At 49.2% G+C, this 23,452-nt stretch overlaps 1 protein-coding gene across 1 annotated transcript in view; it reads left to right on the top strand.

Annotated features, from left to right (window-relative positions):
- The window catches only part of LZTS1 (leucine zipper, putative tumor suppressor 1), a 67,609-nt gene that overhangs the window by 42,888 nt on the left and 1,269 nt on the right, over window positions 1-23,452 (top strand). The window contains exons 2-4 of the mRNA XM_010845441.1: window positions 14,803-15,280; window positions 16,647-17,435; window positions 20,826-23,425. Of these exons, the coding sequence (XP_010843743.1) occupies window positions 14,936-15,280; window positions 16,647-17,435; window positions 20,826-21,479 (1,788 nt within the window). The 5' untranslated portion in view covers window positions 14,803-14,935 and the 3' untranslated portion in view covers window positions 21,480-23,425. The remainder of the gene's footprint in view (window positions 1-14,802; window positions 15,281-16,646; window positions 17,436-20,825; window positions 23,426-23,452) is intronic.

The following is a 23,452-nucleotide window of genomic DNA, read 5'->3' as shown; positions in this document are numbered from 1 at the left end:
TGGGGGTGGGGGTGGGAGGTGGAAGGTGGGGGTGCTGTAGTCCTTCCCTAAAGATTCGCCCTTTTAACTTAAAGATTCAGAGGATCTAGTTCTAGCACCTTTCCATACTGCTTTATAATTCCACAAGCACTTGGTTTAAATTCATCCTGTGTGTACTGTTTTTACTGTGGTCAAGCATTTTCATAAATGTGGTTTCATTTAATCCTGACGGTTGCTCTGTGAGGTGTGGGAATCAGCTGTGCTTATCTAACAGAAGGAAGTAGAGATGCTGAAAGGTTCACTCTTCTGCCAGATGACAAAACAGACCCATCACTCTGTGATTCTCTGTTGAGGGCCTAACACAATAATGCAAGTAGAACAGGCTCCATGGATGGGATCTGATAAATGTGTATTTATCATATATTATCATATATGAGGTTCTCTCCTGTGGACCCACAACCTGAAGGGGCAGGCAAGTCATAGCAGATGGGGCCAGACAGTAACCTGGTTGCTGGAGTCCGAGAGCTGGGGATGGGGTGGAGGGGTGTGGAGTGCAGAACCAGGATTAGAGTACCTGAACTTCTCAGCAAGTGTCTGTCCATTATGGAGCTCCCCACAGAGCATGGCATGTCTGCAGGCTGTGAGGCTGCCAGCACCATGTGAACCGCGAAGCAGGAGGGAAGAATATAAGGAAAGGACAATGCCAGAAATGGGGTGACCTGACAGCCCAGACAGCACCTTCTGCCAGGGTGTCTGGAGGGTAGGGAGAGGGACAGTAGCTTAGCTTGTGCATGGATGCTAAGTCATTTCAGTTATGTCTGACTCTTTGTGACACTATAGACTATAGTCCTCCAGGCTCCTCTGTCTATGGGATTTTCTAGGCAAAACTATTGGAGTGGACTGCCTTGTCCTCTTCCAGGGGATCTTTGCCACAAAGGGATTGAACCCACATCTCTTATGTCTCCCGCATTGGCAAGTGGGTTGTTTACCACTAGTGCCACCTGGGAAGCCCATCTTAGCTTAGACTGCTAGAATGAAGTAGCCAAAGCCTGGGGGAGTTAAACAATAGACATTTACTTCTCATAGTTCTGGAGGCTGGAAAGTCCCAGATCAAGGCATTGGCAGATTCTGTCTCTGGTGAGACCTCTCTGCTTAGCTTATAGATGGCTTTTTTTTTTTTTTTCTTTAGATGGCTGACTTTTTACTGTATCCTCACGTTGGTTGTGGTGGGGGACAAGGGAATGGGAAAGAGACAAAAACAGGTACTCTCTCTTTTCTTATAAGGGTACTAATCCCATCTTAAAGACCCCACCCACATGTTCATCTAAAACTAATTACCTCCCAACACCATCACTTTTGGCTTCAACATGAATTTTAGTGGGACACAGACATTCATAAGGGCTTCCCAGGTGGCTTTAGTGGTAAAGAACCCACCTGCCAATGCAAGAGATGTAAGAGACCCAGGTTTGATCCCTGGGTCAGGAAGATCCCCTGGAGAAGGAGATGGCAACCCACTCCTGTATTCTTGCCTGGAAAACCCCATGGACAGAGGAGCCTGGTGGGCTGCAGTCCATGGGGTCACAGAGAATTGGACATGACTGAAGCGACTTAGCATGCATGCACACAAGCATTCACAGCAGACAATTATCTCACTCCTATATAAGAGAAAACATTTAAAATTTATCATATGCTGGAGTCAGAGAGCTGGCTTTAATCCAGCAAACTCCTGCTGGTTTGTCTTGCATCTTTAGTTAAACTGGTGCTACCTTTTAAATTCTCTTTAAGTGTCTCTGTCTTATCTTTCAACTCAACAATTGAAACCAGATAACTCTGCTTTTTCTTGGGTTGGCCAAAAAGTTCATATTGCAGAAGAGCCTGAATGAACTTTTTGGGCAACCCAGTATTTCTTTGTTTTGGCCCTAGGTTTGAACAGGACTGGGAGGTCAATGAGAGGGTAAATTTCCTTCTTCCCAAGGTGACCAGTTGGCTCCAATGAAGTCCAAGAGATGGAAGTTTGGGTTGAAAACAGACTTGGATTCTAGTTTTATAGACTTGGCTTCCAGTCTGCAGGTATGGGACCCCAGCTGAAGTCACCTATCCTCCCCACTGAGCTTGGCCAGTAAAGCCTGAGCCCTCTGGGAGCTGATTTCATTAAAAATATGTATTGTGTTCTCAGCACTGTTCACCATACCATGTGAGATACAAGGAAGCTTTGGGGTACCATCCCAGCCTTTAAGGAAGTTTAAAGACCCTAAGATTCTGAAAAACTCAGTAATGCAAGAGCTGTCTGCAGGCTCTACAGGCTGAGTGCCAAGTGAGCTGAGTAGCAGCTCTGGGCCCAGAGTGGGGGCCTTCCGGTGGTCAGTGGGGCTTCTCACAGTAGAGAGAAAAGAGCCAGGTCTGGAAACCAAGTCTTCCTTTCAAAGGAAGCTGAGGTTGGGACTTCCCAGTGGTGAAGACTCCATGCTCCTAATGCAGAGTGCATGGGTTCGATCCCTGGTTAGGGAACTAAGATCCCGCATGCTGCATGTTGCAGCCTTAAAAAAAAAAAGGAAAAAAGAAAAGGAAGCTGAGGTTTCACAACCACATTCAAGTTCTTTGTGAGAGGACTTGTCCCCTCCTTCTCAGCACTCAATGCTTGCACGTGGTGTACCCTGAGGACCATGTGGATGAATAATAGTGAGTGTGAAGTTTGCTAAGTCCCACAGATGGAACTGAACATAAGAACGCAAAGGTGTGGTTCCCAAGATTAGCAATTGTCCTGGGCTGGTGATGCAGGCAGAGCTCCAGTCCCAGCCCAGCAGCTACCAGCTATTCCAGCTATTCCTGGAGGCCAGCCAGCCCTGCCACCCACGGCTGAGGCTCTGCCTTCTCCGGCACTGAACCCACGGGCTGGGCATCTCTGAATGGAGCATGCCGCCCGCCCACAGGACAGAATCTCATTTGTATCAGGCAGCCTTACACACACACACACACACTCACTCCATACCTCCTCCTTACACACGTGGCCCACATAAAGCAGGAACTGCCCACCCTTCATCTGGAAAATGGATTCCAACTGGTCCTGCGCTCTGGATAGAATGGAAAGGATATTAGTTTCAAGTCCGGAAGTTGTGACGTGACCCTTCCCTGCTCTGGGACTTCCATGTCACTTTTGGGCGGTGAAGGAATTGGGGTAAATGTCCCATGTGGCTCCAGAGTCTGGGATTTGATCAGAGAAGATGCTACCCTTGGCATCCAGGCTGCCTCTGAGCGAGGAAGAGCAGCTTCATCACCTGCAGCGGAGGACCTGTCTGTTTGGCCAAGGCTCCTCCAGGTCCCTCTCCCCCGCCTCAGCTGCGCTGGTGACACTCTCTTGTTAATAACAGCGGGTGTGCCCCTCCCCCACCCCAGGGTAACACTCCAAGTGTGATTTGGAGGCGCTCCTCCCAGCTCCTCCCACTCTTGGCGCCCTCCTCTGATATTTTGGCCCATAAGGGTCTCAGATGCTTCCTCTCCTCCAGGATTTCAACTTAAGGGGGTGGGGAGTGGCTTTAAAAACTAAATAGCTTCCAAGACTCAGAGAAAAATGAACCTTAGAAAAATTCCCACACATGTGGAGAAGTAATCACCTAACAGGGTTCTTGTAATGAAATGCGAACATCTAAGCAGAGACTGGTGAAGGACATGTGAGGATCACTGCCCCCACAGGCAAGGTTAGAGCAGGTTGCCATGCCCTTCTCCAGGGGATCTTCCTGACCCAGAGATCGAACCCGGGTCTTCTGCACTGCAGGCAGATTCTTTACCATCTGAGCCACCTAGAAACCCAAAGGAAAGATACAAATGGATCCCGAGTATAAAGCACTGAATAAAGCAACCACGGTTGCAGAGTGACACACACAACAGGAGATGATTTCTTTTGGCTTCACTAAGGAAATGGCAACCCACTCCAGTATTCTTGCCTGGAGAATCCCAGGGACAGGGGAGCCTGGTGGGCTGCCGTCTATGGGGTCACACAGAGTCGGACACAACTGAAGTGACTTAGCAGCAACAGCAGCAAGCACTTGGGCTTCAGTAGTCGTGGCGCATGGGTTTAATCGCTCCGTGACATGTGGGATCTTAGTTCTGCCACCAGGGATTGAACTCTCACTCCCTGCATTGGAAGGCAGATTCTTAACCACTGGACCACCGGCTAGGTCCCAGGATAACATTTCTATAAAGCAAAAATCAAAGCAGTACATAGACATATTCTCTTATGTGAAGAATGCATTTAATGATAAACAAATGTACCCACAAAAGTCATGATAAGGATTCCCCCTGGGGAGGGAGAGATGGGGCAGGAAAAAGAGCAGGGAAAGGGGATTTCCACTTGCAGATATTTTATTTCTGAAACAGATATGACAACATTTTCAAAGTTGTTAGTTCTGCATGAGTTACTTAGGTGATTTTTATAGGATTTCAGTACTGTAAAAATCAATTAAAATTAGAATTGAATAGAAGAAAGTTTTAATAATGGCCCCTCAGGAACTAGGGTAAGCTTTGGTGAAAATCTTACCTGGGGGAGCATTGTTCATCCCCTGGTAGGTAGGTAGGTACTGCCCACTACAACTAGCCTTTTACCTTATGACTCCCTTTGCGGTAGGTCTGAGATATGTCCAAGTCATGGGTCCTGAGTGTAGGAGGTGGGGGCTGCCCTGAGGTGACACACAATCCTTTTAGTTTACTTCCTCCCCTGCTTCTACAGAGAAGCAGGGAGTCATTAGTTAAGTCAATGATCCAAGGCAAAGTATTCATTCTGGCTTCCCTGGTGGCTCAGATGGTAAAGAATCTGCCTGCAATGCCGGAGACCTGAGTTCAATCCCTGGGTCAGGAAGATTCCCTGGAGAAGGGCATGGCAACCCACTCCACTATTTTTGCCTGGAGAATTCCATGGACAGAGAGCCTGGAGAGCTATAGTCCACGGGGTCACAAAGAGTTGGCCATGACTTAGCGATTGCCCCTTTACCTGGAACTCCAAAGCTCATGTTTGATCCCCCAGAGCAGGATGTATTCATCTGTTTCTAAACTAGGTCCATCGAGAGGTGTTTGGGGTCAAGGAATTTTAAGACATGATAGTCAAAATGTTGGAGTGCGGGGGAGTCAGGGTGGGAGGTGACATTTTTGTGAGGAGGGTGTGGATAGCTCTCAGGAGATTTTAGGAGATTAAATTCTCAGATCTCAGAGAAGAGCTGAACTGAATCCAGCCCCTCCTGTTCTGGTTGGAAACTGAGCCCAGCTTTGCACCAACTGAGGGGAGGATTGTTACATCTTGCAGCCCAGTCTCTGTCTACACCCCAGTTCGTGGGTGCTGTGCAAATCAAGCCGTCATGCTGAGACTTCTGTGTCCAGGCCAGGGTCTGTACTGGGGGTGCAGCTCCATGGTGCTTCTCAAATAAACCGTATTGTATAATAGAATATCTCAGAGAACTGTCCCGGATGACAGTGAGAAATCATACAATAACCAGTGTTGGTGATTTTTCTGGTATATTCTAAGCTCTCACTTCCTTTCATGATAAAGCCCTGTGGCAGGGCAAATGTGGCTACTTCCATTTTACAAGTGAGAAAACAGAGGCACGGAGCTTAAACCACTTACTCAAAGTCACACCGCAAGAGTGGCAGACCTGAGGCTCTAAATCTCATATTTTCTTTCCTTTCCTCTAAATCCAGGTTTCTCAACCTTGGTACTATTGAGGGTTCAGGTCAGATAATTCTTTGTCCTGAGAGTTGTTCTGTGCTCTGGCCACCAGATGCCCGTGGCACCCCTGGTCATGACAGTCAAAGAAGTCTTTTCTTCACATATTGCCAGGTCACCACCCTGGAGACCCCTCTGCTCTAAACCCCTAAGCCCATTCCTGCATCAGAGCCGAGGGGCCATTCTACCAAAACCTTCATCAGCCTGGCTCTTCCTAAATACCATCTTCTCCAAGATCTTCCCTGGACGCTGCAACTAAAGTGGAGAACACACGCACACACATGCACACACACACATGAACACAGACGCACACGACTGACACTTATCCCTGGCTTTTCTTTTTTTCCTTCTATGCATTTTCTCCTCTCCTTCCTTCCTCACCCTCTTCCACCTGCACTTTGCATAGTACTTGGCCCTTGTCAGATGAGGAAGAAATATTTGTTGAATTAGTGACCTAATGAACACCTACACAGCAACCCCATCAGCTCAGGCCACAGGTGAGATTAGTTGGTGTTCACTGAGGACACACCCCATGGAGTGTGTTCTGGTGTGGGCGCCCTCCCCCTCTCCATGGGTGCTGGAGGAGAATTCCTCAGGGTTCAGCAAGGGCTTCCCCTGCTCCATCAGCAGCAGCACAGCCCAGTGGATGCCCCAGATGGAGGCACCTGGTGGGAGAGTGCTGAGAACATAGAGATGCCCGATAGCTTGGCCTGGGTGGTGATGGGGAGAGGATAAAGGAAGGAAAGAAGTCAGGGAATGACCTGGACTGAGAAAGAGCGAGGCATGAGAAGGAGCAGGGTGGCTGGAGGCTAGCATCCTGATCTTGTAGGTGATCTCTCCAGACAAAGAGGGCAAACAAGAGGGCAGCTGTGTATCCTCACTTTCCCCAGGCAGGAAGTCTGGGTTTGGTGTGGACAAAGATCCGTATAGTCAAGGCTGTGGTTTTTCCTGAGTCATTTATGGATGTGAGAGTTGGAGCATAAAGAAGGTTGATAGCGGAAGAATCGATGCTTCTAAACTATGGTCCTGGAGAAGACTTGAGAGTTCCTTGGATAGCAAGGAGATCAAACTAGTCAATCCTAAAGGAAATCAATCCTGAATATTTATTGGAAGGACTGAAGCTCCGATACTTTGGCCACCTGATGTGAGGAATAGACTCTTTGGAAAAGACCCTGATGCTGAGAAAGATTGAAGGCCGGAGGAGAAGGGGTGACAGAGAATGAGATGGTTGGATGGCATCACTGGCTCAGTGGACATGAGTTTGAGCAGGCTCTGGGACACAGTGAAGGACAGGGAAGTCTGGCGTGCTGTTGTCCATGGGATTGCAAGGAGTCCACACGACATGGTAACTGAACAACAAAAGGCCATATCTGCTTCTCCCTTTGGTGTGAGATGAGGGGGGATGCAGTAATACTCACCTTCCTGAGTCCTGACAGACCCCTTTTCATGTTTGTGTCTCTAGCTCCATATTCCAGAAAGGGAGGAATGTGTCACCCTGGTGTGAGCCCTGGTTAAAAGAGTACAAGATGGATGGGGAGGGAGCAGCTGCCGTGGGAGTAGCAGCAGCTCAAAGTCCAGGGCTTCCAGGTCCTTGCATTCCTGGTGGGGAAGCCATCCTCGGTGGGGAAGGTCACGTGGCAGGGTGGGGAGGCGCTGGCACTCCTAGAGGCAAGTCCCCTCAGTTCCCTGGGGCCAGATTCTGAGACGTGTATCCTAGGGGCTCCTTTACCACCACCTATTCTTGGCTGTCCTTCTCTTTCCTCTCATAAAGTCTAATGTTTGCTGGATTTCTTTTGTAACATCCATGGAGATCACGGAGCTCACGTAATTGAGCCCAGCCTGAGGAGCTGTGGCTTCTTTACCTTTTCCTCTCCAGTCCTTCTTGCCTCTTCCTTTCCCCTCCTGCAGTCTCCAAGATCTGTGTGGTTGCTCACTTTCATCCCGTATCCCACACTCTGGGCCAGTAAGGATTTCTTTCCCAGGAAGAAAAATGTGCCCTTCCCCTTGCCTGCCTGAGGGCAGAGACAATGAGTCTGGTAGGGGGTGGGTGGGAAGACCCAAGATTTGGGAACTAGGGTGGATCACGGCCAGGTTTTCTGTGATGCTCTCTCCAAGTTGAAAACCAAACAAGTCTAGACATTTAAAGGTAATTAGGTTAGCTTCAAATATATCTGGGGGAGAATCTCAAACTTCAAAGCTCTTCTGTGTGTTAAGACCTGGGGAATGGAGAGCAGAGGCTCCAGGGCTAAGGGACAGAAATGCTCTCAGGATCAGAGCCGGCATCCTTCACCCACTCCATGCCTTTGCTCCCTGGCATCATTTGTCTTCTCCCTCTCAGTCCCCTGGGACCCAGCACAGTGCTTGCCCTTCGCACATCTTCCAGGCTGCCGTTCAGGTCAGTGAAGGAGCTCACCCATACCTAGAACCTTGTTTCCTGCCCAGTTGGGAAATGAAGCTATGGCTGGAGGCCATGAGCTTAATTTCCCCTCCTGACTTTCTTTCTGTCAACCCTTGAAACTGACCTGCCTTCCAGGATAGGATCCCTAACATCTCTGGGGGCTTCCCAGGTGGCACAGTGGTAAAGAATCCACCTGCAATGCAGGAGCTGCTGGAGATGCAGGTTCGATCCCTTGGTTGGGAAGATCTCTGGAACAGGAAATGGCAACCCACTCCAGTATTCTTGCCTAGAAAATCCCATGGACAGAGGAGCCAGGCAGTTTACAGTCCATGGGATCACAAAGAGTCAGCGACTGGGTGACTAGGCACCCTATCTCTGAGCCTCTACCTATAGTCCTCAGCAATCTGCTCACATGTGGATATCATGGAATTTGGGTCTGGGTTCAAATCCCACCTTGGTCACTGGCCAGTTGAATGACAAAGGCCAAGTCATCTAACCCCTCTGTGTTTTGCTTCATTTTCACCCTAGGAGTCTAGAGACAAAGTCTCTGCTCTCATAGAGCTGAAATTCTGGTGGTTATTATTATAAGTTAGCAGCAGATTATTATAGGTTAGCAGCAATGACTTACTGTATGACATGGGGAACTCTACTCAATATTATATAACAACCTAATTGGGCCAAGAATTTGAAAAAGAATAAATACATGTATATGTATAACTGAATCACTTTGCTATACACCTGAAAACTAACACAACATTGTTAATCAATTATACTCCAATATATAATAAAAAGTTTTGTTTTAAAAGATTTTGTTGTTGCTCAGTGTCCAATTCTTTGAGACCCCACAGATTTCAGCATGCCAGGCTCCTCTGTGTTTCACCATCTCCCAGAGTTTACTCAAACCCATGTCCATTGATTCAGTGATGCCATCCAACCATCTCATCCTCTGCCACCTCCTTCTCTTCCTGCCATCAATCTTTTCAAGCATCAGGGTCTTTTCCAATGATTCAGTTCTTTGCATCAGGTGGCAAAAATACTGGAGCTTCAGCTTCAGCATCAGTCCTTCCAATGAATACTCAAGGTTGATTTTTCTTTGGAATTGACTGATTAAATCAAGTGTTGTGAAGGAAATAAACAGATTGGTTCTAACAGAGAGGAAGGGGAGAAATGGATTTTTCTATGAGTAACTAGGAAAGTCATGGAGGTGATATTCGAATTCAGAACTAAAGCGTGAGAAAGGGAAATTTGTGTGAAGAGGAAGAGCTAAGGGAAGAGAGTTGTCAGCAGAGGCAACAGCAGGCATGAAACTCCTTGATGAGAAGAGGCTTGGTGTGTTCCACCAGCAGAAAAACAACAATGTGGCCATCACTGAGGTGAGGAGTCTGGAGTGGTGGGCAAATCAGCCAAACCCACTGACCTCGTGAGGAGCCTGCTTCACTCTACGAGTAATGGGAAGCCTTGAAAGGTTTTCACCTGTGAGCGGGAGAACTTCGACACTTCAGATGCTTAGGATGAGCAGATGGGGAAAAGATAAATTTGGAGGCTGTCTCAGGGTCCAAGTGAAAGGAGATGGTGGTGCAGCAGGAGAGCTGCAAACAGATTCTTTTTTTTTTTTTTTTTTAACTTTATTGAAGTATAGTTGATTTACAATGTTAATTTCTGCTGTAGAGCAAAATGATTCAGTTATCTGTATTTATTTTCTTTTCATTTTCTTTTCTATTATGGTTTATAGGATATTGAATATAGTTCCCTGTGCTATACCGTAGGAACTTGTTGTTTATCCATCCTATACATACTAAGTTTGAATCTGCTAATCCCAAACTCCCAATCTATCCTTCCCTCACCTCCCTTGGCAACCACAAGTCTGTTCTGTATGTCTGAGAGTCTGTTTCTGTTTGTAGATACGTTCATTTGTGTCATGTTTTAGATTCCACACATAAGTGTTATTCATATGTCATTTGTCTTTCTCTGTCTGGCTTACTTCATTTAGGATGATAATCTCTAGGTTCATCCATGTTACTGCAAATGACGTTATTCCATTCCTTTTCATGGCTGAGTAATATTCTATTGTATATATGTACCACCTCTTTTTTAACCATTCCTATCTGTTGATGGACATCTAGGTGGCTTCCATGCCCTGGCTATTGTAAATAGTGCCACAGTGAACACCAGGGTGTGTGTATCTTTTTAAATTATGGTTTTCTTCAGATAGACATCCTGTAACAGGATTGCTGGATCATATGGCAACTCTATTTTTCATTTTTTGAGGAACATCCATGCTGTTTTCCATAGAGGCTGCACCAGTTTACATTCCCATCAGCAGTATAAGATTCCCTTTGCTCCATATCCACTACAGCATTTGTTATTTGTAGACTTTTTAATAATGGTCCTTTTGAGCAGTGTGAGGTGGTACCTCATTATAGTTTTGATTTGCATTTCTCTGATTATTAGCAATGATGAGCATCATTTTGTGTGCCTGTTGGTCATCTGTATGTCTTCTTTGGAAAAATGTCTATTTAGATCTTCTGCCCATTCTTCAATTAAGTTTGTTCATTTTTTATTATTGAATTATATGAGCTGCAAACAGATTCATTTCACATGTCTTCCTGGTATTATAGTTCTGTTCCAGCTATTATACTTCTAGAAGGCACCCTAATCCTGTCTTTCAGTTGATCGTGGACTCCCTGGACAGCACCTACCATGTGTGAGGCATTGCACTTGACTTCTGTGAGTTTGCTTCATCCTCATACTGAGCCTGTGAAATTCTGATTATTTCCATTTTGTGGCAAAGAAATCTCAGAGAGGTTAATTTTCAAATCCAAGTCTCTCTGATGCCATAGCCTATGGTATTATCTCTACAACACTGTCCATGCAGATGTTCACAAATGTGTAACTGGATGAGCAAAAAGTAAGTCACCAGTTGTCCAACTGGTAGAGCATGCAGAGTGGGCAAGAGTCTTTTGGCCAAAAATAGCTTCCCAATATATGGACAGCAGTAAAATATTGCCTCATAGGCCCCTGGGGCCTCAACTAAGCAAGAGATGGATGGCCTGGGGCATGAGAAACACATTTTGTCATTGTCAGCTGTTAAATTAGCAGAGGAACTTCATGCGCCTAAGTAGTGCTGTCAGGGAATGGGATGCAGGAAACTTGCATTTGGAGAGGAGAGAACTAGTTCTGGAAAATGAGATGTGGCCATTGAAGATAACACAGGGCTGATGTATGCCTGGAGAGAACAATAATGATAATATAAATCATAGATGCCAGTGAAAATACCTCCTATTCATTGAGTGCCTACTATATACTAGGCTTCAAATAAATGTATCAGACCTATTAGCTTCCAGTAAGATCCAATAAACTGCTTGTAATGGCCCCATGAGGTATCATCATGTTTCCCTGATTCTAAGAGACCATCAATATAATAAAAGCTTTTCATAGAAAAGCATATATTACACTTATGGAACGCTGTTTTGTTGTGTGGTTGCTCTTATGATTGGCATATAGGATGTATTTATTCATGTCATAGCTACTTTATTCTTCAAGATGACAATGCATGTTTGAATCTGAGCCTTTGTCTTCAGAGTCTGAAGAGTCTTCTGGCTCCCTCAGTCATAATACCCCCTTATCACCCACCTGGGATGTCTTCTGCCCCTTTCAGTTGACAGGGCAATTTAGAGCAGAATAAAGAATGCAGGGTTCCTTCTGCATTTTCTATTTTATTAAACTTGCCGTGGCCCTCCCCTCCCCCCGCTTCTTAGTTGAATCATCTGTCTTTTGACTGACTAAGAAATACTCCTTCTCAATGCATGACAATCACACAGCATTTCCAAGCTCTGACAATCAGGTGACCCAGGCTTGAGTGATTTGCCTACATCCACGAGGGTGCCCACATTGCCTTCTATCGCATTCCTCTGTCTGGTGACCGGCAAGGCCATTGTTATTGTTTTCAGCATTGATTATAAGATGCAGTCCTATTACTTAAAAAAAAAAAAAAAAACTTTAAGTGTATTTTAGAATTGGTTTGTGACACAGAAGGTAAAGACGTAAGAGAGTTTACCTCCCACATCATAGCTGGCAGGGAGCATAACTGGGAATCCAAACCAAGTCGGCCAAGTTACTATTTATTGTTCAGGGGTACAGTTGTTTCTCTCTTCTTCCTGTGAGCCCTCTCCAGTCAGGCTTTTGTTCGCACCATTCCACCAAAACCACTCTTGTCAAGGTCACTGGTGCCTCCACATAGCCACATCCATTGACCAATTCTTAGTCGCCATCTTAGTTCAGCATCACTTGACACCATCTTCATCCTTACCTTTCACGCATCTCCTGCATGTCTGTCAAAGACCCCTTAGTGTCTCTTCCTCATTTCCACTCATCTTCCCGGCCTCAGTGAACCAGTCCTCACATTTCTCTTGCCTTCTTGCCCTTGCTTTTTCATCTAGTCTCAGACCTAGCTCCGAGACTATGCACAAACAGCTCACACAGGGAAATCTGCAGCTTGCCCTGCTCCACACCCATCCTACTCCACATCACTGCTTGGATCTCTAATGGGCTTTGCAATCTTAATGTCTTAAGCCAAAGTCCTATTTCCACCCCCTCTTCATCCTAAACTGGTTCCTTCTGTGGTCTTTTGCATCTCAATAAATGGCAACTTACTTCTTCTGGATACTTGGATAAAAAACATTGAAGTCATCCTAGATTCCACTCTTTCCCTCCCTACATTCAGTCTTTTAACTAGTACCATCAGCTCAACCTTAAAATTACATCTAAAATTTAATTCTTCCCTGCTCGCTCAGCGGTACAGGAGACATGGGTTCAATTCCTGGACCCATGTGGGTCTGGAAAGAACCCACATGCGGTAGATCAACTAAGTCCACGTGCCACAAATATTGAGCCTGTGCTCTAGAGCCCAGGAGCCCAACTACTGAGCCCATGTGCTACAGCTACTGAAGCCTGTGCAACCCAGAGCCCATGCTCTACAACAAAAGCCACTGCACTGAGAAGCCCGTGCACCACAACTAGAGAATAGCCTCCTCTCTCCACAACTAGAGAAAAGTAGTGAAGACCCAGCACAGTCAAGAATAAATAAATACAATTGAAAAAAAATGGAATCCACAGCTACCACACTAGCCTAGCCATGTTAGTCACTCACCTGCTGTAACAGGCCCAGCACTTCCACCCAAGCTCTCCAGTGGCTCTTTTACATACAGCAGCCAGAACGACCCTCCACAACCCAAGTCAGATCAAGCTGTCAGCTGCTTAAAGCCATCTGGGGGCTTCTTATCTCAGACTAAAGCCAAAACCTTTATGGCCAGTTAGGCTCTCTGTTGCCTGGCACCTACTATCTCTCTGACGTCTGCATCCTCCAAACCCCCACTGCTAACTACCCTCCAGCCAGACTGGCCTCCTTACTGATCTCACAAATGCCCAACACATTCCACTCAGGGACTCAGGGCTTTGCATTTGGGTCTACCCCTGAGCTTCCTATTTCTCCCCACAGGTCTCCACATGCTTTCTTCTTCATTTTCTTGGTGTCATTTCTCTTCAAATAACACCAAACAGAGAGAGGCTTCATTTGTATTTCCTGCGTAAAACAACCACCTCCTCTTCCTGGTGGCTCAGACTCTAAAGAGTCTGCCTGCAGTGTGGGAGACCTGGGTTCGATTCCTGGGTTGGGAAGATCCCCTGGAGAAGGGAATGGCTACCCATTCCAGTATTCTTGCCTGGAAAATCTATGGACAGAGAAGCCTTACGGGCTATAGTCTGTGGGGTCACAAGAAGTCTGACTGAGCAACTAGTACAACAGCAGAATTCCATCCCATTCACTTGGCTTTATTTCCCCTGTAGCACACAGATCGCTTGAGGTCACATATGTTGATCTGTTTATGGCCAGTCCACACTACACCACACACAAGCCCCATGAGTGCAGGGACTGTAACTGTTCACCCCTGCATCCCAGTGCTGAGAAGTGAGCCATCTCAAAGAAGATGTGGTACATAGATACAATGGAATATTACTCAGCCATTAAAAAGAATGAAATAAGGCCATTTGCAGCAACATGGATAAACCTAGAGAGTATCATACTGAGTGAAGTAAATCAGACAGAGAAGGAGAAATATCACGACATCCCTTTTATGTGGAATCCAAAAAGAAACGATACAAACGAGCTGACTTACAAAACAGAAAAAAGCTAACAGATTCAGAAAACAAACTCACAGTTGCTGGGGGGAAGGGATAGTTACGGACTTTTGGAAGGTCATGTACACACTGCTATATTTAAAGTGAATAACCAACAAAAACCTTTGTATACCACATGGAACTCTACTCAGTGTTATGTGCCAGCCTGGATGGGAGGCAGTTTGAGGGGAGAAGGGATACATGCATATGTATGGCTGAGTCCCTTTTTATTCACCTGAAACTATCACAACATTGTTAATCAGCTGTACCCCAATACAAAATGTTTTGGGTGTTAAAAAAAGAATAAAAATAAAAAAAAAAAAAAGAAGAGAGCCATCCCATAGTAGGCTTCTAGCAGATGTTTGCTGAATTAGAGAACAAAGGAAGAATGAGAGGGGGGCCCACTGAGACAGAGACAGGGCTGAGCCTCTGTTAAGGGAAACATGCATTTTTCTGCTGCCCAGATCTCGAGGTTGGTCACCAGTGGGGACGTGCCATGACTACCCCATCCAGGCTGACTTCTGCTTATGTCTTCTTCCAGGTCTCAGCTCTCCCAGGCTCTGTGAGGCTTCTGCTATGACTGCAGTCTCTTCTCGGAGCCAGGACTGCCCCTCGCCGCCCCTGCCACGCCAGGTCCCCACTCTGCCCCACCTGTCCTCGGCCCCCGTGTCGCCATGGGCAGCGTCAGCAGCCTCATCTCTGGCCACGGCTTCCACAGCAAGCACTGCCGGGCCTCCCAGTACAAGCTGCGCAAGTCTTCCCACCTCAAGAAGCTCAACCGCTATTCAGACGGGCTGCTGAGGTTCGGCTTCTCCCAAGACTCGGGACATGGCAAGTCCAGCTCCAAAATGGGCAAGAGCGAAGACTTCTTCTACATCAAGGTCAGCCAGAAGGCCCGGGGCTCCCACCGCCCTGATTACACGGCACTGTCCAGTGGGGACCTAGGGGGCCAGGCAGGAGTGGACTTTGACCCATCCACCCCACCGAAGCTCATGCCCTTCTCCAATCAGCTAGAGATGGTAAGTGGAGGGGTCTCTGGTGTGGGTGGCTGGATTGGAAAGGCAGGGAAGAGGCCTGGGGCTGAGAGCGGTGGTGGGGAAGGTCTTAAGTGCTTACATCACTGAGAACGCTTACATTACTGAATGATGCAGAGAGCGCAGGAGTACTTAGCCACACCAGAGAGCAAGATTGGACAAAGGAATGAACACATTGATCAGTCTCATAATGCAAAAGTCCTGGGTGAGCTTTTTAGCACAGAGCAATCAGAGAATGCAAGCCTTTCTGAACTCTGCTGGGCTATAACTCAGGATTGCCAAGGCAGGACCCATAGCCATGTTTTCAAGTGCATGGGAAGCAGGAAGGGCTCCCTTACCATCTGGAAAAGCAGGGGGAGAGCCCACCTGAAGAGATCTGATAGGCTCTCTTGTTAGAGGACTCACAGAGGTGGGCTTTCTCCTCCTTTGCTTCTCTGGTGGGACAGCAGCTCTCACTCAAACCAGCCCTAAAGCATCTTTGTTGGGATAAGAGCTGTGAGTTTGGTAGTTAGTTTTTTGCCATGCTGCGTGACTTGTGGGATCCTAGTTCCCTGACCAGGAATGGAACTCGCACCCCCTGAAGTAGATGCATGGAGTCTTAAACACTGGACCACCAGGGAAGTCCCTCGGGTTTGTTATCATCACCAATCTAGCAAGGATGAGGGCAGAGAGTCCCAGGTGCTCAGAAATCCAGCCCACGTCCCAGTTTAAGTTCTCATGGGTCCTGCCAGTCGGTGCTAGAAGTATTGTTCCTATTCAGCACCCTGGCCTCACCTGGGAGGATGAATCTATGCATTGATATGCTAGGAAACAGCCCACATGTTGGATAGAGTTTCAACTTTTCAAAGTAAAGAGCTTGTAAACTTTGAAGTCCTCTAATAATGAAAATGATGGCTTTAGGGAAAAGACTGTTATTTCAAGCGGTTCTCCCAACCATTGGGGGAGGCCACGGCCAGAGTTCCAGCTGCTGGCCAACTGGAAGTAATGGGGAAGAAGCAGGGATGAACTTCCCCGAGGAAAGTGTGTCCAGCATCCTTACCTGCAGCACACAGAGCCCCAGAACCCTGGCACAGGGGTCTCAGCCAGTGAACCTAAAAGGGCTGTCATCTCGTAGAAACTGGTGACAAACTGGTTGGCAGTTTGCAGAACAAAGGGCCTGATGATATTTAAGGACAGGCATGGAGGAATTCCTCCTTCTTGAGGGAGATTCACCACTTCTGGTCCCTTCAGAGTAACGGGTGAGGTCACCTGCAGCCCCTGACCAGGAAGGTGCCATGTAGCTGGCCTGCATACCTGACTCAGGGCTCATCGCAGGGAGACACAGGGTCAGTATGGCTGTTTTCCTCCCCAGGGTTCTGAGAAGGGTGCTGTGAGACCCACCGCCTTCAAGCCGGTGCTGCCACGGTCAGGCGCCATCCTCCACTCATCCCCTGAGAGCGCCGGCCACCAGCTGCATCCTGCGCCTCTGGACAAGCCCAAGGAGCAGGAGCTGAAGCCCAGCCTGTGCTCCGGGGCACTGTCCGACTCCGGCCGGAACTCCATGTCCAGCCTGCCCACCCACAGTACCAGCAGCAGCTACCAGCTGGACCCGCTGGTCACTCCTGTGGGGCCCGCCAGCCGGTTTGGGGGCTCAGCCCACAACATCACACAGGGCATTGTCCTCCAAGACAGCAACATGATGAGCCTAAAGGCCCTGTCTTTCTCTGACGGGGGCAGCAAGCTGGCCCACGCAAGCAAAGACAAGGGCTCTGTGCGCTCCCCCATCTCCACGGACCAGTGCACCATCCAGGAGCTGGAGAAGCAGCTGCTGGAGAGGGAGGGCGAGCTGCAGAGGCTGCACCGCAGCTTCGAGGAGAAGGAGCTGGCCGCCAGCCAACCTTACGAGGAGCGGCCGCGGCGCTGCAAGGACGAGCTGGAGGGGCTGGAGGCCAAGGGCAAGATGAAGGTGGCCGCACAGAAGAGCCAGCGGGCTCAGCAGGTCCTGCATCTCCAGGTGCTCCAGCTTCAGCAGGAGAAACGGCAGCTCCGGCAGGAACTCGAGAGCCTCATGAAGGAGCAGGACCTGCTGGAGACCAAACTCAGGTCTTACGAGAAAGAGAAGACCAGCTTTGCCCCTGCACTGGAGGAGACGCAGTGGGAGGTGAGGATGAGGGCGTGGGCAGGGGACGGGCAGGGGTTCAGTGCCTGCATTCCCCACCACTTTCTCCAGGTCTCCTCCAGGCTCTAAGCAACAGGGAGAAGTGTGAAGTCACTCAGTCATGTCCGACTCTTTGCAGTCCCATGGACTGTAGCCCGCCAGGCTTCTCCAGGCAAGAATACTGGAGCAGACTGCCATGCTCTCCTCCAGGGGATCTTCCAACCCAGGGATCGAACCCAGGTCTCCTGCACTGCAGGCAGATTCTTTACCATCTGAGCCATCAGGGAAACCCAAGAATACTGGAGTGGGTAGCCTATCCTTTCTCCAGGGAATCTTCCCAACCCAAGAATCGAACCGGGGTCTCCTGCATTATAGGCAGATTCTTCACCAGCTGAGCTACTGGAGCAACAGGGGTGGGAACACAATTGCCCCGGAAAACTGGGCTGGAGTGATGGCTCCCTGACCCAAAGAAAGGGCTTCCCAGTAAACCATGTTGAAGATTTTCTTAGCCTGGGCTTCTTCATCTCCCCAACCCCATGCCTCATGGCCAGAATTGAATTTACTAATTGAGTCATTGGCTGAGAAACTAGAACAAGAGAACCAAGTCCCAGCCAGGCTGTCTGAGGGCCACCTCTGTGCATCGCAGAGGCTCTGCAGGACCGCAAACCATCCCTGGTTCCTGATGGTCCCAAAGCCACAAGAGACCATAGCACTATTTTCGATGTTTTTTCTTCATCTTTTTGTTGTTGTTTTCTTTATGGAAGGTTCTGTGTGCACTCTGAAAACATCACAGTTCCAAAGCTGTGGGATTTTTTATTTTTTTTAACTTTTTGGCTACAACACGGCATGTGGGGTCTTAGTTCCCTGACCAAGGATCGAACCCAAGCTTCCTGCGTTGGGAGCATGGAGTCTCAACCAGTGGACCACCAGGGAAGTCCCTCATCTGTGACATTTGAGGAAAGGGACTTCACCCACTGGTGGGAGTGGTCACATCTGTGCAGGTCTCAGGGACAGAGTTGGCCAGTCCTCATAGAAGTGCAAGTGGAGCTTCTGTTTGGTGGACTGAGATGGAAGCATAGAACAGGAAGAAAGAGGACTCATGTACACATGCACATCCTCAGGCACACCTGGAAATTAGGTGGCTGCACCTGGTCTCACTGGAGAACAGCCTAACCCCCATATCCTGCTCACTTTTCTCACCTGATGGGCCTCTAAAGATGTTGCAAGGACCAGAAGAGGCGTGTACATGGCAGTCACCTCAAAGACTCCTGCCCTGGGAAGGGGCTGAGGACTCACTGGGTCTGGTTAGACCAGCATCACCCCTAGGTAGGGGTGACACACCATCAGCCATGCAGCCATCTGTCTGAACTGATCTCCTGTACTTATTCTGGAAATTAGAGTGACAGGTGTTATCAAGGGTAGAGAAAAAAGATCCTTTCTGAGGAAGTGATGGATAGAGGCGCTAGACAGGTGGGCAGGGAGTGTCACTTTCTGTTTGCCAGGTTTCCCAAAGAGGAAAGGACCTCATCCATGGGACCAGTGCCTTTCTTCTCATCAGTGTTGGTTCAGGAGACCCTTTCCCAGCCATGGTTTCTCAGCCAGGACTTGGGAACACTTTGGCCCATCTCAGAACATAAGCCAACGCTAGCATTATGCATCCATTCTTGCTTGTCTAATCCAGAACTAAGCTGGACATGGCTGTGACCTCATTCCCAGGTTGTCCAGTCAGACTATTAGTAAAACAACAAATGAAGTAAATTTTCACAAAAACATAGAAATATATTACAAACATAACAACAATAATTCATAGAGTGTTTATTAATGCCAGGCCTCAGGTTCTTTCATTTAACCTTTACAACAGCCCTGTGAAACTCAATTTAGAGTTAAAGACACTGAAGCACGGAGAACAATTATAATAGCAAAGAGCTTGTTAGATGACTTGCCAAAGTCACCACATAACAGATATCAGAGGCAGGATCTGATCCTGAATTAGGTCCCAGAGTTCAGAGTTTTATGTTCATAATGCTACTGTGCTAATGGATGCAGAATTGGCCGGGTCACTCTGGTAGAGCCAGGATTCAAAGCGAGGCCCCATCCTCAGCCACGGCTCTGCTGCCCCCTGCATGACGCAAATCCAGGCTCACCCTCGGAAGGCTGTTTCAGTCCCAGCCAAGCATGGTGGTAGGGCTGTGCACACTTCAGAGGTGGTGCATGAGAAAAAGGGGTGGTTCTGCCTCAAGAAGAAAAGAGGAAATATTAATACTTCCAGTCTTGCTCAAAGAATCTATTCTGTGGAGGCCCAGACCCTGGCCTTCATTCTGGCCATCTTTCCTGCAGGCTGGCAGAAAATGCTCTTGTGACACAGCCAGCCAGACTGGCCCTGGACACGTGACCCCCAGTGGCCAGGACTCCATAGACACACGGGTCTGAGTCAGTCTCATTAGTGTCATTAGTTTTGTTTGCTGCTCTTAGCCAACTTTTGATGGAGACTGAAGCAGAAATGGTGGAGGGCACTGGGGAGAACAGCGGCTCATCATTTGGCAGATGCCAGCTGGGCACTGTCTCTGAGCCCAATAGGTTGCTGGAGTGCAGCCATGATTGTGTGAATATTGTCTTTATCCCAAGAGGAAAGAGAAGAGAATATGTGCAGGGGTGAGGCCAGAGGGTGTGAGCATATACACAGATGATAGAAGTTAGACCCAAAATTGACATCATCGATGTTAATGTAGATAGTGGAGCTACCGGCTGTGGGCAGATTAAACCACTGGCCCTTAATATATACATAGCTATAAGTTTGGGTGGACTTCCCCAGTGGTAAAAAAAAAAAAAAATCTACCTGCCAAAGTAGTAGACATAAGAGACACAGATTCAATCCCTGGGTCAGGAAGATCCCCTGGAAAAGGAAATGGCACTCCAGTATTCTTGCCTGGAGAATCCCATGGACAGAGGAGCCTGGCGGGCTACAGTCCATGAGGTCTCAAAACCAGGACTTAGGGACCAAACAACAGGGACACGAGTTTGGGTATGGACTGAGATTTAGACTGAATTGGGGGTGAGGCAGGCTTGTGGACAGACCCAGCCAGATTCAGAATGAAAGGAGCCTCACAGCAGGGCTTGGCCTTCGTGGGTCGCCCAGACCACCATGCTGGGGGCTCTTTCCAGGCACTGTGTGAGGACTAGTTTAGTTCTTTTTATTTTTGGCGGCGCTGGGTGGCTTTCAGGAGCTTAGTTTCCCGATCAGGGATGGAACCCGCGTCCTCGGCAGTGAAAACCACGAGTCCCAATCACTGGATCACATAGGATTAAGTGCTTTTAAGCAATCGGGTGCCCCGTACGTGCGGACTCTCACCCTTTGGCTCTCTCTTGTCCCTGCCCTGCCCTGCCTCGTGGCAGGTGTGCCAGAAGTCCGGAGAGATCTCCCTCCTGAAGCAGCAGCTGAAGGAGTCCCAAACAGAGATCAACGCCAAGGCCAGCGAGATCCTCAACCTGAAGGCTCAGCTGAAGGACACGCGGGGCCGGCTGGAGAGTTTGGAGCTGAAGACGCAGGACTTGGAGAACGCGCTGCGCACCAAGGGCCTGGAGCTGGAGGTGTGCGAAAACGAGCTGCAGCGCAAGAAGAACGAGGCGGAGCTCCTGCGGGAGAAGGTGAACCTGCTGGAGCAGGAGCTGCTGGAGCTGCGGGCCCAGGCCGCCCTGCAGCGGAGCAGGGACGCGGCTGCCCTGGGTCCCGCCTCCGCGGACGACGTGCCCGCCCTTCAGCGCGAGCTGGAGAGGCTGCGTGCAGAGCTCAAGGAGGAGCGGCAGGGGCATGACCAGATGTCCTCTGGCTTCCAGCACGAGCGGCTGGTGTGGAAGGAGGAGAAGGAGAAAGTGATCCAGTACCAGAAGCAGCTGCAGCAGAGCTACCTGGCCATGTACCAACGGAACCAGCGCCTGGAGAAGGCACTGCAGCAGCTGGCCCGGGGGGACGGCGCAGGGGAGCCCTTTGAGATCGACCTTGAAGGGGCTGACATCCCCTACGAGGACATCATCGCCACCGAGATCTGAGGGGCCTCCTGGGAGAGGGCCGGGGACCTGGCACTGGGAGGCAGGGGTGCTGAGTCTGTCCATGGGGGCTCCCTTGCCCTGCTTCCCTGCTCAGGCCTCAGAGAGAAGTACAGACTTCAAGGCGAGGAGATTGGTTGCGGGGTGGGGGTGGGGAACGGTTGCTGCTACAGGGCCTCTCCTGGCCTTTCCCAAGATCCAGCGCTTAGCAACCCTGCAGCCGGCCAGACCTCCAGCTTTGCCAAGAGAGGAGTCCTGGGATCATCAAGATTTGGTTACTGGCTTCCTAAAACTTGGTCTTTGTTCAAAATGCTTACAGATTTTGAACCCTCTAAGCATTTAGAGGGTTCCCTAAATGCTCTCCCAGAGAGGGTGGTGACTGACGGAAGCTCCCTTCCACCTCTTTTCCTTTTCTTGACTCCCACCCCCGCTCCCAACACACTGGGTTTGCCCCTTGGGAACAGAACACAAGCATTTATGACCAGAAGCTTTGGAATCTGACCTGGTCATACCTCATCTATTCCCCCCAGCCATGGAGAGACAGGGGTTGGAGTGGGATGTGGAGAACCTGGCTGAACAGCAATCAGAGCTTCCCAACACTGTAGGTCTCAGAAAGCAGGGGAGAGCTGGGGCTACCCGGCGGATGTCGAGACTCAGCCAGACCAGAGGGTGTCTGAAGGAGAAGCTAGGTGGTGACAGCCAGACCCTCTAGCCATGCTGACTGGACGTGAGCAGCCTCGGGATGACTGGTGGCCTTTGATCTCTTCTTAAAGCCATAGCCCCAAGGCCCTGGGATGGGTGCTGAGGAAGAAAGATGATGCAGGGAGTGTGTGACTCCAAGCTGTCCCCAGGGGAGCCCCCAGATCTTTTCATCATGAGACCAGAGATAGGGATTTCCCCTCCTGTTCAAGTTGCTCAGCAGTTACCCTGCATTGGTTTTGATTCCTAAGAACCAAGTCTTTGCTTGAACTCAGAATAACCTTTGTCCACTGAGATGGCACAGGGTCATCTGGGCTAGGCCTTCCCCCTTCACCTTCAGCTCCATCCTGCTGCCGGTCATGTCCCTTGTCACCTCCAGGGCTAAGTACAGACAGAGCCTTTACAGGTCAGGGAGGGGCCCCAAAGTGCCAGTGTCCAAAGACAGTAAGAGGCTCAAACACAGCCTCTGAACAGCCCTGGGGCCCCCGGCTGCACCCCACTCTGCTTGCATTAGCCCCACCTGAGCCCCATAATCAAGGACTCCTGGCCTGCAGAAGGCTGGTTTTCCCTTTCAAAGATGTGTGGAGAAAAGATTGTTTCTCAGTTGCTTGGTTCAGGGAATTTTCTTCTTCTTTTTCCTTTCTTGTCTTTTCAGACACAAGCCAGATCTCGCAGGCAGCCAGGCTGTTCCATGTTCTATTTTTGCCTCGAGCTGCAGCTGCTGTTCCTGGGACAGCCAGCCCCGGCTGGATTCCTGGGCTCACGCCCGCATGCTGAGGGGGGTTAACTGAATGTCTGAGTATGCAGCAGCCCCAGGCCATTGCTCCCCAGTTCTGTCCCCGACTGTGGACCCCTCCAGGCCCCAGGTGGTAGTGGGGAGCTGCTTCTCCTCCAGCCTCCCATCCTGCCAGGGTCCCCCCACAGTCCCTCCTTGAGCCTGGACTGAGAGCAGGGCCGCCTTCCATTCCCCAAGCTAGGCTGTGCCTGTCCTGCCTTCACGTGACAGAGGAGCCTCTCTGGAATTTCAAGCCATTACTCTTAGTCATAGGCTAGACTTAAACCCGGAATCCACAGGCCCAGAGCTCCCTCTCTGCCTGGAGGCCAGTCCCCTCCACAGGACACAGGCAGATCACCCCGACTCCCCACGTCAAAGACTTCCCACCCCTTGTCTCCTGGTTGCTTCATCTCTACCAGCCTGTGCCTTGTCTGAGTCCTTTCCTCCCAGAGGCTGTCCTGATGGATAGAAAGAGGCTGCTGCCCCCCCCCCAGGCCGGGGA

This window comes from Bison bison, unplaced genomic scaffold (genome assembly GCF_000754665.1).
Source record: "Bison bison bison isolate TAMUID 2011002044 unplaced genomic scaffold, Bison_UMD1.0 scf7180017864217, whole genome shotgun sequence".
In the NCBI taxonomy this organism is placed as follows: domain Eukaryota; kingdom Metazoa; phylum Chordata; class Mammalia; order Artiodactyla; family Bovidae; genus Bison; species Bison bison.
This window is presented reverse-complemented; position numbering and strand designations above follow the sequence as displayed.